Source organism: Mauremys mutica, chromosome 2 (genome assembly GCF_020497125.1).
Source record: "Mauremys mutica isolate MM-2020 ecotype Southern chromosome 2, ASM2049712v1, whole genome shotgun sequence".
Taxonomy (NCBI): domain Eukaryota; kingdom Metazoa; phylum Chordata; order Testudines; family Geoemydidae; genus Mauremys; species Mauremys mutica.
Window position 1 is genome coordinate 183,125,703 of NC_059073.1, and position 14,328 is coordinate 183,140,030.

A 14,328-nucleotide genomic window follows, 5' to 3' on the forward strand; every position below is an offset into this window, starting at 1 on the left:
TAGGTTTAGTGTGGCTGCAAATCGACAGTATTGGCCTCCGGGCGGTATCCCACAGTGCACCACTGACTGCTCTGGACAGCAATCTGAACTCGGATGCAGTGGCCAGGTAGACAGGAAAAGCCCCGCGAACTTTTGAATATTTCCTGTTTGCCCAGCGTGGAGCTCCGATCAGCACGGGTGGTGATGCAGTCCGAAATCAAAATTAAAAAAAAGCTCCAGCATGGACCATGCGGATGTGATCGCAGTAAGGGCAGGCAAATCTGTTCTATCAGCGCTCCGTTACAGAAGACGAAATTCAAAATCAATTTTAAAAAATCTCCAGACAGACGCCATAGCAGGGACTCAGCGCACTGCTGCGTGACAAGCATAACGGAAAGCCAAAGAATCAAATGGATGCTCATGGACTGGAGGACTCAAGCTATCCCACAGTTCCTGCAGTATCCGAAAAGCATTTGCATTCTTGGCTGAGCTCCAAATGCTTCTAGGGTCAAAAACAGTGTCCGCGGTGGGTCAGGGCATAGCTCGGCAATTTACGCCCCCCACCCCCACCCCCAGAAGTGAAAGGGAAAACAATCCTCTCTTGACTCTTTTACATGTCACCCTATCTTTACTGAATGCTGCAGATAGACGCGATGGTGCAGCACTCAACACCAACATCCTTGCTCCCCCCCCCCGCCATGGGTGGCTGATGGTGCAGTAAGACTGATATCCATCGTCATCATCAGCCTATTGGCACATGGGGCAGTGCAAAAGGACTGGTAACCATGCTGACTAGCATCCATTAGGTCTATCAAGGGTGCCTGGCCCTAATTTTTCCTGGTAGATGGTGCAGTATGGCTGGTAACCATCCTCATCATAGCAACAGGGGGCTGAGCTCCATCAGCCCCCACCCTTCAGTGTAAAGAAAAGATTCAATTGCCCCTAGACTAGCAGCGCGATGCTGGGCTCCTCTCCTCCACACTTCTTAATGTCCTGTCTGGACTATCATAGCAGCTGGAGGCTGCCTTCCACTCATTTCTCACTAACAAGTCACTGTGTCTTATTCCTGCATTCTTTATTACTTCATCACACAAGTGGGGGGACAATGCTACAGTAGCCCAGGAAGGCTGGGGGAAGAATGGAATCAACAGGTGGGGTTATTGCAGGAGCACCCCCTGTAAATAGCATACAGCTCATAATTTCTGCTGGATCTGACACAGAGCAGCTGTGCTCTCGGGTTCTATGATACAGTGGTTCTCTAGTACACTTGCCCATATTCTAGACAGGACTGATTCTATTTTTAGATACCAAAAAGGAGGGATTGACTCAGGGAGTCATTCCCAATTTTGGCTTTTGCACCCCTGGCTAAGAGCAGCCAGGGGCACTTGTGACAGCAACAGATAGTGCAGTGCAAAAGGGCTGGTAACCATGATCATCTTTTTACCAATTTATGGATTGGTAGATGGTACAGTATGGCTGGTAACCATCTCTGCTGTCATGCAAAAGCATGCTGCTGTGTAGCGCTGCTGAATCGCCTCTGTCAGCGGCATCTAGTACACATACGGTGACAGTCACAAAAGGCAAAACAGGCTCCATGATTGCCATGCTATGGCATCTGCCAGGGCAATCCAGGAAAAAAAGGCGCAAAATGCTTGTCTGCCGTTGCTTTCCCAGAAGAAGGAGTGACTGACGACATTTACCCAGAACCACCCGCGACAATGATTTTTGCCCCATCAGGCACTGGGATCTCAACCCAGAAATTCCAAGGGGCGGGGGAGGCTGCGGGAACTATGGGATAGCTACGGAATAGCTACCCACAGTGCAACGCTCCAGAAGTCGATGCTAGCCTCGGACCATGGACGCACACCACCGATTTAATGTGTTTAGTGTGGCCGTGCGCACTCGATTTTATACAATCTGTTTTACAAAACCGGTTTATGCAAATTCGGAATAGTCCCGTAGTGTAGACGTACCCTGAGGAAAGTGACCTGTAGAATTTGGTGTTGGAGAGTTGTCTGGCAGCCTCCTTTTGGTAGTCAGAGCTGTTCATGATGACAACAGCACCTCCTTTATCAACCTCTTTGATTATAATGTCAGGGTTGTTTCTGAGGCTGTGGATGGCATTGTGTTCTGCACAACTTAGGTTATGAGGCAAGCAATATTGTTTTTCCAGCATTTCTGCCTGTGCACGTTGGCGGAAGCATTCTATGTATAGGTCCAGACTGTCGTTTCGACCCTCAGGAGGGGTCCATGTGGAGTTCTTCTTGTGCTGTTGGGGCGGGGGGCGGGGTCATCTGTGTATCAGTGTGCTGTCCAGTCTTATCTTGAAAGTATTCTTCGAGTCAGAGACGGCGAAAGTAGGCTTCCAGGTCACCGCAGAACTGTATCATGTTCATGGGGGTGGTGGGGCAAAAAGAGAGTCCCCGAGTTAGGACAGACTCTTCTGCCAGTTTGAGTGTGTAGCTAGATAAATTGATGCTATTGCTGGGTGAGTTAGGGGTACCACTGTTGTGGTCCCATGTGGCAGGTAGTATTTTAGACAGTTTACAGTGCTTTTTCCTTTGTAGAGAGTTGAAGTGTGTAATGTAGATCTCCTGTCTTATTTTAGTAAAGTCCATTTGTGTGGAAGGTTGGTTATTTATGAAAGTCTCCAAGTTGGAGAGCTCTTTTTTGAGGTTTTCCTGTTTGCTGTATAGGATGCCGATCAGGTGGTTCCTCAGTTTCTTTGGTAGTGTATGGCATAATCTCTCTCTGTGGTCTGTGCAGTATGTAGATAGCAGTGGATTTTTCACCCTCAGTCCATTTGGTATGACGTCCATTCGTTTGCTTTTGGAAAGGAAGATACCTGTCTGTACTTGTCCAAGTTTCTTCATGAGGTTGATGGATTTCCACTCCATACGGCTAAATGCAGTGCCTTGCATGGTGTCAAGTATCTGAGGGGTAGTCCTGTGGAACCGTATAGACTAACAGAAGTATTGGAGCATAAGCTTTCTATAAGGTGCCACAGGACTCTTTGTTGCTTTTTACAGATCCAGACTAACATGGCTACCCCTCAGATACTGAGATAGAGAGGATTTCATTGTGAAATTAAAATGGGATTATTCATGCTACTGTGTACAGTTTAGTTCTCTAAAGAATTTGTGGTTATTTTGTAATAGTTATCTGTTATAAAACATTTATTATAGAATGAACTGTATCATACCACTCTTGCTTTTATTTACATGGACCTTGTGTTTTACCCAATTTAATCTAATAGCCCTTGATCACTGATAAAATGCTACTCTATTACTTCTAATATGGAGAGCTGAAAAAGATAAGTAACAGATGTAAATTTGACCAGATTATAAGCCTCTCTGAAAATCACATTCACATATTCTTAGTGGAGGCTTGTTAGGATTTGGCACCTAAAATCTCCAGAGATTGTCTGCACTGAGCATCCTTCATTCCATGGCTGCTGTGATTGCTCAGGCCTTTTTCCCCCCTCACTTACTTTTCCCAGCAGTAAGGGAACCAGGCATCAGAACCGAGAACAGGAGACTCTTGTGTGCTCTGTGTTCTCCCTGATGGAGCACAGGTATCCTGACTGGAAAGTATAGGGGAAAAGAGGAAGTGTGAAGGGAGGGAGTGGGCATAGGATCGGGAGGGGGGGGGCACAGAGATGAGTGGGGGCACATGGGCAGACGAGTCTGTAAACAGTAGAACATACTCCCCTCCAGAACATGGAATTGACCCCCAGGATTCCTTAGTCTCAAAATGCCTCTTCTGTCTCGCAAATAGCTGTGAATCACACTAGGAAAATGTTTCTTTCTCATCTAATGGCTGGTCTATGGAATATGATAGCCTACTACTGCTACCAGTTACTGAATTCAAGTGGAAGAGGTCAGTGCTTTGAATTTAAAGTCTCAGCCCTGTTGATGACTTGGGGTGTAGGGGGGGGAAGAGTATGGTTCCACATGATGGAATGTGTGTTCAGTTTAGTTTTTTTTTCCCTTAGGGAATTTTTTTTAAATTAAACGAAAGTTAAGATTGCAATGTCTAGAACTCAGAAATACCAGAATTAGGGTTCCCATGCAACCGTAATTAATCCCTTTATGCATTATGGTAGTTTTAATTCCAGGATTACATACTGGTTTTTTTTGTTTTTTTTTTGACAAGAGCCCTGCCTCATTCATTCCACACAACAGATGGTGCTCACTAGATGAGAAACATCTCATTTAACACACTAGTTACAAACACACTAATTATCTCTCAAAACAGCATTTTTAAAGTAAGAACTGGATCTGTAATACTTTATAGAAGTAATCTTCTATATTGCACTTAAAAATGACTATTTTTAGATGAGACATGGCAAAGGATTTATTTTTGTATTTGTTTCACTATGATGATAAAGGAAACATTGCCCTTTAACAGTGAAAATCAGCATGCTGGATAAGGATTTGAGTCTGACTAATTCATAAATGGGTCTTGATGTTACAAAATATACAAAGATCAACTGTAAATTTTCTAATAAAGAATAAATATTTGAGAGCTGACATAGCATATATTTAGATTTGGCAGAATTTGATTTTTTAAAATAATTTCAATGAGCAATATCAATGTTTGTTTTTTTCATTTGATCAATTTAAATTTTCAAAGTTGGAGGAAATTATTGGGGGGAGGATCCGACAATGTTTAATTATGTTGAGTTAAAGTTAAAGCTTTATAACTGTTAAAACATAAATAGTTAACATCACATGTCAAAATATACAGAGTAAATATCCTTAAATCACACTCCGTTCTCAAACAGCATTTTCCTTACATTATCTAACTGTAAATTTTTATGATCATTGATGAAAATATTTTTAATCAGTTGTTAGTGTGTGTATGATGAAATTGACATTTACCATTAAAAATCTAATCCTACCAAGCCCCTGTGCATGACTTTAGGGATTTAGACTTCTCTTTTGAGGATGACGTTATTGTTCTAGTGTTTTAAATATATAATATTGCGCAAAAATGGATAATTATATGGCTTTCTCTACATATTAGTACATTATGAAATTTTGTGTCTCTTGGCCCTGCTGTGCTTTTCCTGTGTGCTTTGTCTTGCCCTCCTTTCTCCATATTCCTTTATGCGTGTTTGTTCATTGGTGAAGTCATAGGAAACTGGAATGCAACAGGTAATCTTTATAGAGGCGCCCATGCAGTGTTCTGTTAACTCAGCATTTCTTTGCTAAGCAGTATAACAGAATAGTGTGAATTAACTTTCATTTGTCTACTTGCTTTTAAAGAAGTGTTTGACCTATATGAAACTTCTATTAAAGTTAAACATTGATCCCTTGGATAGATGTCTGACAATTCAACCCAATTACAAGAATTTTAGTATAAAATTTAAAAAGTTTCTGATCTTCTAAAAAAAAAAATAAAAAAAAATCAAGTTGAACCTTTGGAGGAGAATTGAGAAAAAGAAAATTCTGGAATGTTTCCCAGGTGGCTAGTGAGGATTCACTTTACAAGTATTCTCATAACTAATCTCTAATAACTTTGGTAAGGTTGGTAATTAACGTATACAATTATCTGGTGTGTGAGTTGACAACCAGTTTTGCAATCTGTGTTGCCAGTTGGTAAACTGATGTAGTGAAGAGATTTGATTGTCTTTGCTGAAATATTTACAGATTCCCTGTATGTAACTGCTTTTTTTTATTTCCTCCCTTGCTGTATCATATTTATTTTTTTGGTTTGTACAAACTATAAGGTTGCCCATTCTGGGTATCTTTTTTTAATATTTTGAAACCAAACCTTATTTCCATCTTGGAGGTGGGGGCAGAGTGGGGGGCGTTCTCTGTAGCTATAACATCTTGGCTTCATATTGACTGAGTCTATATTTTCAATCTTATGAAAACATTATAATCATGTACTTTAAGAATCATTTGTTGCATTTCTGCAACAAAATGTTTGAAAGAGTGACAACTCTAAGCTTTCACTTAGTTTTCATTTTATTCTAAAAAATAGTTAAATGAGTAGAATGAAACTTGGATAGAGAATGTAGAGTTTCTGCAAACCATACTTCCATAATATGTGTAAGGAATTATTAGAGTTTCTAAGGTCTTTTTCTAAATGCTTAGATCAATCATTTTGTGTAATGTAGAGTGAGTGTACATTCCTGTTTTAAAATTAAGGTAATTACATAAGACTGGTCTGAACAACTTATACTGGTTTAACTACAGTTGGTTTAAAAATTGTGCAAGTCCCTGTATGGACACACTTTCATTATAATTGGCTTGCATAGCTAACTTTTATTAGTTTACAATTGGCCTAGATTAGGGATCTGCACAGGCTTAACTAAATTGTTTTTTAAACACATTTTAGTTAAACTAGTGTAACATTTGTGTGTAATTCAGGGCCTTGCTTTGTTGTGGGAGGTTGTGTGTTTTGTGTGATTCTCTGAAAAGTATGGATGAAACTGTTCTCATTAGTGTATCTTAAGGAATTTACCAAATATGCTTTTTTGTTTTACAGGTTATTCAGCAATAGTTATGAACTCCCGGTTACGAGCATTAGGTGGGAGGATAAATAATATACGAGCATCAGAACTACCAAAAGAGAAAACCCGATCAGAGATCATCTGTAATGTCCACTTTTTGGATGGCTCAGTACAAAGCTTCAAAGTGAATGTAAGTTCTGAAGACTTTTTTTCACATTGGCTTAAAATTTGAGGTTAAAATCTGAGGATCAAATCTGTGAGTTATTAGGCAAATGGTTTCTATCTGGGATTGAAGATGTACGTTTCTGTCATGGAATACTTCAGAGTCACTGGTTATGAAGTGAGTATGTAAATCTGGTATTTCAGCTGTCTTTCTAATATCAGTTGATGTTAGTAGTAAACTTATTTCATGCAGAATGTATGTGGGAGATGGATCACTTGGGTGATGTGGGAACTAGATAAAGCTAAGTTTTTATTGAATGTTACCTGTTAATGTTCATTTGTAGGTAAATGAGTGAGGCTTCTGAATTTGATTGGGGTGGCCCATTTTTATCTATCTTGTGGTGGTAACACTGAAGCGGGGTGTTTTAGGGAGTGTGCCTGATAAGCAGGTGCAGCCATGTCAGTGCTTGCTTTCTTATAGGAGTTGGAATGACCACTTCTTTTCCTTTTTTCTGCAATGCTCTTTCATCTTTGGAGATGCTTGGCAACTTCCCCTTTCTCCCTGCTTATACAAGTGGGAAGTAGATGATGGGAGCGAGAATTAGGAGCATGATTTAAGAGGACAGTTCACATTGTCAGGCTCCTGTACATCTGTGGGTTGATTTTGGGTAGAGAGAATTTGAAACTCAACCATGTTGCATTTGGAAGAAGTTTGCTATTATGAATCCTTCTGGTTTTTATTACAGCTTGATTTGAAGACGAGATTTGGCCTGGTTAAAGTAGGGATATGCTCCCAGAGAAGATAACACAAAATAGGTTAACATAACCTATCCTTCATGAAAAGTGAATGTACCAATTCCAATGGCCAATTTGATTTGCAGGGAATCAGGTTTTCCCTTTTGATGGGAATTAACCAATTAGCCATTAAAAAAAAATAGAAGCATTATTAAAAAAATACTCTGAAGAGCAACAAGCTACTGGTATAAAACCCTCATTATTAAAACTGAGTTGACTTTTTCTAGAGGAAATTGCCAATTTATTGTAATAAAACAAATCAATTAAATAGCCTAGTCAGTTGTGTCCTATTAAAATTTACTTTTACAACTTCTTGTCAGAGGTAATAAACATTAAATAGCCTGTTACTGTGGCTGAAAGAATTGCTCTTCTTTACCAGTGTCCTACCCAAATACCCAAAGAACAGAACTTGGTGGTGATGTGGGACTTCAACTACCCAGGCATCTGTTGGGAAAATAATACAGCAGGGCACACATTATCCACAAATTTTTGGAATGCATTGGAGATAATTTTTTACTACAGATGCTGTAGAGAGCGATTAGGAAGGGGAGAGACTCTTCTAGAGTTGATTCTGACTAATAGGAAGGATCTGATTGAGAATTTGAAAGTGGAAGGCAGCTTGGGTGAAAGTGATCCTGAAATAATAGCACTTATAGTTTTAAGGAATGGTAGGAGGGAAAACCGCAGAATAAAGACAAGGGACTTTATGAAGACAGACTTTAACAAACTCCAGAGAATTGGTAGGTAAGATTTCATGGGAAGCAATAAGGAACAAATGCAAAGTACTACACATAGGAAGAAATAATTGCACAAATACAAAACGGGACGTGACTGCATTGAAAAGGGTACGGCAGGAAAGGATTGAGGGTTACAGAACTACATATTTACTAACAAACTAAATATGAGTCAACAAGTTAATACTGTTGCAAAAAAAGCAAATGTCATTCTGGGATGTATTAGCAAGAGTATTGTTAACAAGACAAGAGAAATAATTCATCATCTCTACTCAGCACTGATAAGGCCCCTGAGCTGGAGTACTATGTCCAATTCTGGGCACTACACTTTGTAAAAAATGTGGACAAATTGGAGAAAGTCCAGAGGAGGGAAACAAAAATAATTGAAGGTCTAGAAAACATGACTTACAAGGAAAGATTGAAAAAATTGGATTTGTTTAGTCTAGAGAAAAGAAGACTTGAGGAAAGACATAAGTCTTCGAGTACATAAAAGGTTGCAATAAAGAGGAGGGTGATAAATTGTTCTTCTTATTCACAGAGGATAGGACAAGAAGCAATAGGCTTAAATTGTAGCAAGGGAGATTTAAGTTAGACATTAGGAAAAATTTTCTAACTGTACGGGTTGTTAAGGCAGTGGACCAAATTATGTAGGGAGGTTGAGAAATCTCTGTTATTGGAGGCTTTTAAGAACAGGTTAGACACTCCAGTCAGGTATGGTCTAGAATAGATAATACTTAGTCCTCCCTCAGTGCATGGCACTGGACTAGATGACCTGAGAAGGTTCCTTCGAGTCCTACATTTCTATGATTCAATTATTAGCCAAATATTGTACCTTGAAGTAAAATTAAACCAGATCCTCTTCCCCATTCCTGCCTCTGAGTAAAATGAAGAGGGACCGTATCTTGGAATGTTACAATTTTTCCTTTCTTGTCTATTAGTCTAATTAGTGCAATATTTGGTATGTTGGATCGGCAAGTTTTTGAAGCAAATACTCTGAGACAAGCTGCACTGTACAAGATGTCTCTCAGATCAAAGCTGTTTACTATGCACAAATCATCATTCCAAATAGCATAAACCCTTTCTAGAATTTAGTACCAAACCAAAACTTAATGGAGGCATATTATTTGCTACAATATATTGAGTTAAAAGCACCTTTTGGTCCTAAATGGCAGTGTCTTGCAATTGGTCTAGCTGAACTCAGACAATCTAACGTGGTTGCGATTTTATTGAATTATTTTATGCAAATCCAGACAAGTCTGTATCCCGGTTATAGGGCTAACTAAATCTCTGTCTACTTTCTGATCTCTAAGTGCATGCACCTTACATCTTGGGTCTTTAGCACATTTTTGCTTGTTTGGAATTTCACTATTCTGCCACTCTCAGACCAGCAGTATCTGCATGCACTATCCCATGTATACTAACCGCTTGTCACCCTGTAGGTTCAGTTGGGTTTCAGGCAACTGCATTTCCTCTCTTTGGGCATCTTTGACCAATGATATAGACCAACAACCTACTTGAAGAATTTTGATTAAGTAGTTGGAATAAAGCATTAAAGAGAAAAGGATTTTAAAACATTCCGTATGCATTTCTCTCTTACCTGATGTTCTACTATTCCATAATGGCATCCTAGACAGGCTTACATTCTTCAGATACCCTGGTGGGTTCCTAATGGCTGAGCATGTTTCAGTTGGTGTTCTGTCTGCCTCACTGAAATTTCCCTTTTAAACCCTGCAAGATTGTTTTCCAAAAGATTTCTTCACATGTTCATGGGCTTTGATCCCCCTAGTCAAACCAGTTTTATAGGCTGTCTGAGGAGAGGAGTGGGACAGAGCCATTGTCCCTAAGTGACCCTTAAGCGAAAATGCTTAGGTGGCCATTGTGAGTCATCTCCTTGGTGCTTGGAATATTCAGACAATCCTCCTTTGAGTGATGGTCCCTATTGTATTCCACTGAGGGCTTGGCTACACTTGAGAGTTGCAGCACTCGTGGAGGCTTTCCAGCGCTGCAACTTAGTAACTGTCCACACCTGCAAGGCACATCCAGCGCTGCAACTCCCTGGCTGCAGCGCTGGCTGAACACCTGGTCTGCTTGGGGTGTAGCAAGTGCCAGCGCTGCTCATCAAGTGTGGACACACACCAGCGCTGTTATTGGCCTCCAGTGTATTAGCAGATATCCCAGAATGCTTTTAACTAAATTACTCTCTTTGTTTTGTTATGCAGCCTCTCTTTGTTTTGTTGTGAACTCGGAGCTCCGGTGCTCCGGGAGCTGCTTATCTAAAAAACAAACACAGCTCCTGTTTGCTGTGATCAATCTGTACCTGACTGTGAACAATCAAATGAGATAACCCCTGTGAATGAGGCAAGCAGGGAGTGAGTGTTTGCTTGACAGAGAAACAGCGGGGGCAGAGGGGAGAAAGGGAGTCCGTTGGATGCAGGCTGTTTGCAGTTAAGAGTTAAGAGTAAGGGGTCGGGAACATTTTCTGATTTTGCAAGGCAGGAAGCTAACACACAGTGTTGGCTCCAAAAATCCACTCTCTCTCTCCCCCGCTCCCTGTCACACTACACCCCACCCCACTCCCCTCTTTTGAAAAGCACGTTGCTGCCACTTGAACGCTGGGATAGCTGCCCATAATGCATCACTCCCAACAGCGCTGCAAATGCTGCAAATGTGGCCACACACCAGCGCTGGTAGCTGTGAGGGTGGCCACACACCAACGCTGTTCCTACACAGCTGGATGACCAGCGCTGTAAACGCCCAGCGCTGCAACTCTCAAGTGTAGCCAAGCCCTGAGGGTTATCTGCACACACCATGCACCCGGAGCTGGAGCTTTGGTGGTTTTCCCACCAAACAATCCCTCTCACCCTTTCCAGCATCCAGGTCTGTGTACTAGATTATCCCAGAGATGCCGGGTATCAAAGTCTATGCTTTCTGCCCTCTCTTGTTTTCTATCAGTGACAAGCGCAACGTTGTTTGTCCTGTCTGGGGGAAGTCCACACCAGGTGCAGTATCTGTCTCTCCTTCCTTGCCCGTACACGGGAAGGCTGAGCTCTCTGCCTGAAAAAGTACCTCTTGGGTACTGCAATCAGGCGACAGTCAGATCCTGGCAGGGGAACCCCTCCCGTACATTGGTCTGAACAATCTAAGAGTGCTCCCCCTACTGCAGCTCCTCTGTCAGGCTCCATCAGTAACAGTGCTATAGACCCCATGCCAAGGCCTAGCCATGAGCCACGAAAGCTTGCACATAAGCATGGCAGTAAGTTTTCTCCAGATCCAAGAAACATGGTGCACCATCCACGAGTTCTGGCCATGGAGGAGCGATGCATTCCAATGCCCATGAGAATGACAAAAGGCTGCACTGTTCGCTGGATCTGCTGGCCCCAGTTCCAGAACCATGTACCCCTTCTGCTTTGGCTCCCCCGGTGTCCCATGAATCTTTAGTCCTGAGACAGATCCCTTTATCAGTCCTGTTTCTGTCTATTGACTGGGTACCATTGACTCCGGGGAGACACGGAAGTGCTCCCAGACCGCATAAACAGTTTACCCTGGAAAGAGAGAGGTCTCTGCGTGTTCCATTGCACTCACCTGCTCAGAGGGCCCCATGTCCTGTGTTAGATCTACCACCTGCTGGCCATACCTCTTTAATGCATCCCGTTCTGGTGGTTCCATTGGCACCACCATGTGTGCAGGGCTCCAGTTGCTCTGAGTCTGAGTATTCGGATGTTTGACATGGTCCGGACCGTTTCTGTTCTGGAGACATAGTACCTCAGGGTTGTGGTGGCACTGTGGCAGTTTCCTCCTTTACTTCAGCCAAGGAGCACAGGTATCCGGCTCCTTGGGCACTGACACAACTGCAGCAGGATCAACCCGGTTGGCCATATTGGAGCACCTGGCCCTCAATATTTGCCTTTGGAATCATCTTGTTCAGCATGGGAGGACTCTCCTGTTTCGCCACCCGATCCTTCGTTGAGTAGACACTCAGAACTGGGGTTATATGATGCACCAATCAGCCCGGTGCTGATGGATCCAGAGAGATTCTCTTCATCATCCCTAGATGTGGCTGTCATCAACACCCTCCCCCACCAGAGGACTATTGTCAGTTTCAAGAGCTATTATGAAGGATAGTCAATGCTCTTGAGATCCCACTAGAAGAGGTGCAGGATGGTCAGCACTGGTCACTAAACATTAATCTGCATGCATCGGTGGCTTTACCAATCAACTATGCCATTCTTCAACCAGCATGCACCATATGGCATACCCCAGGCACATGAGCCCTGACCCCAAAGGGGACTGACAAAAGGTACTATGTCCCCACAAAGCATTTGAGATTTTATTCTCACACCCTCAACCTAACTCCCTGGTGATCCAGGCTGTGTTGGAGTGGACCAAACAGCAGCATCCACATTCCAGTCTGACAGACAAGGAGGGCAAGAGACTGGACCTTATGGTTAGAAAGGTCTCCTCAACTGGACTACGGTTCCAGATCTCTAACTACTTGGCACTTAGGGCCAAGTGTGACTTTATAAACTCTGGATGGATGGCAGAGCTTGCAGATAAATTACCTCAGTAGGATCATTCCTGATTCCAAGCAATTTTACAGGAAGGCAAGTTGGTCACCAGGTTAATACTTGATTCAGCAGACACGTCCTCATGAGTATTGGCTGGAGTTGTAATGAGGGGGGAATCCTGGGTACATTCCTCAGGTTTCCCTAGAAAGGTACAAAACAGAATTGAAGACCTTCCCTTTGGTGAATCACACCTCTTTAAACAAAAGATTGATGAGTCCTTACTGAAAGACTCTAAAGTCACCTTATGATATACTAGCTCCAAAGTGAAAATTTTATTGCCTGCCACCTACACAATAGTACATAACTCCACAGTTACCATCAATGAGCCTGTGAGCCTCCTCAGAAATGGCCTAAGGTACACACAACCCATCTGCCTGTTCCGGCAATGCAGACCTCTGGACAACACACTTAGTCATTGTGAAAATATTTCTGAATGTGACTAGAGAGCCGTCAATCACTCCATACACCAACACTCCTACAAACCACTCCTTTTGGGGGTTGTTTCAAATTCTTTTGCCAGCATAGAGAGCAACGACAACGGGCAAGTGGGTCCTGGATGTTATTCGATACAGCTGTACCATTGAATCTGTTGTGCGTCCCCTGCCCTGATTCCTTCTCCAGGATCACTGTCCTGACAGTATTCTTAACCTAGAGGTGGACTCCCTCCTGCAGGAGGAATGGTGAAACTACTCCCTGCAGCCTTTCAGGGCACAGGGTTCTATTCTAACTACCTCCTGGTACCCAAGAAGAAAGGGAGATGGAGACTAAGCTTGGATCTCCCAACACCTCAACCATTCAATTCACAAGCCAAAATTCCTCATGGTCACGCTTGCGGCCATCATTTCTTCATTAGGAAAAAGGCATGTGGTTTACGGCTTTCTGTATGCAAGATGCCTACTTTCATATCTACATACCTCTGACTCACAGGCAGTTCCTGAGGTTCAGGATGGACCACTGACACTTGGACTTACCGCTGCCCCTGAGTGTCTTCACAAAGGTTTTCTCTTTGGTAGCGACTCACCTCTGACATCAAGGAGTCCTTGTCTTCCCCATCTCAACCTTTCCAGACTACTATTCCACTTTCAGGAGTCTGATTTGTCTTGCGTACGCCAAGTCTCACCTCACTTAAAAACAACTTGCTTACAAAGTCAGACATAAGAATACAAGAGTGTCAGAGCACACTATTACTGAAAAATTGATTACTTTCTAATTTTTACCGTATAATTATAAAATAAATTAGGGGCTGTCAAGTGAGTAAAAAAATTAATCGTGATAAATCACACTTTGTGTGCAGCCTCAGCCCTGGCCATCTGTCTTTCATGTTCCTTTTTGTTCTCCTCAGCCTGGAATTTGGCTAATTCTAGCTGCTGTTGTATGGGGTTTTTTTTCTTTGCCTGACATTTTCCCCCTGGTCTACCTTAGCTATGGGGTGGGGGGGAACAGCTTGGAATCTTTGGTTACTGTAATGTGACTCTTTAGAAAACAAACAAACAAGTAAAACAGATTTTTGTGACTTGCCTTGGCAATGTTGTTGACCCTCCAGAGATCACAGCTGGAACTTCCCTTCTAACAAAAAGCCCTCTGTTAGAATCTCTTATCTGTTTGCCTTCAGGGTATCTCCTTCACTGCT

General features: G+C 42.4%; 1 protein-coding gene across 3 annotated transcripts in view; it reads left to right on the forward strand.

Moving 5' to 3' along the window:
- PTPN3 (protein tyrosine phosphatase non-receptor type 3) overlaps positions 1-14,328 on the forward strand; it is a 339,148-nt gene that overhangs the window by 116,974 nt on the left and 207,846 nt on the right. For all 3 annotated transcript variants that reach the window (XM_045007229.1, XM_045007230.1, XM_045007231.1), the window contains exon 2: positions 6,478-6,632. In XM_045007229.1, coding sequence (XP_044863164.1) covers positions 6,478-6,632 — 155 coding nt within the window. The remainder of the gene's footprint in view (positions 1-6,477; positions 6,633-14,328) is intronic.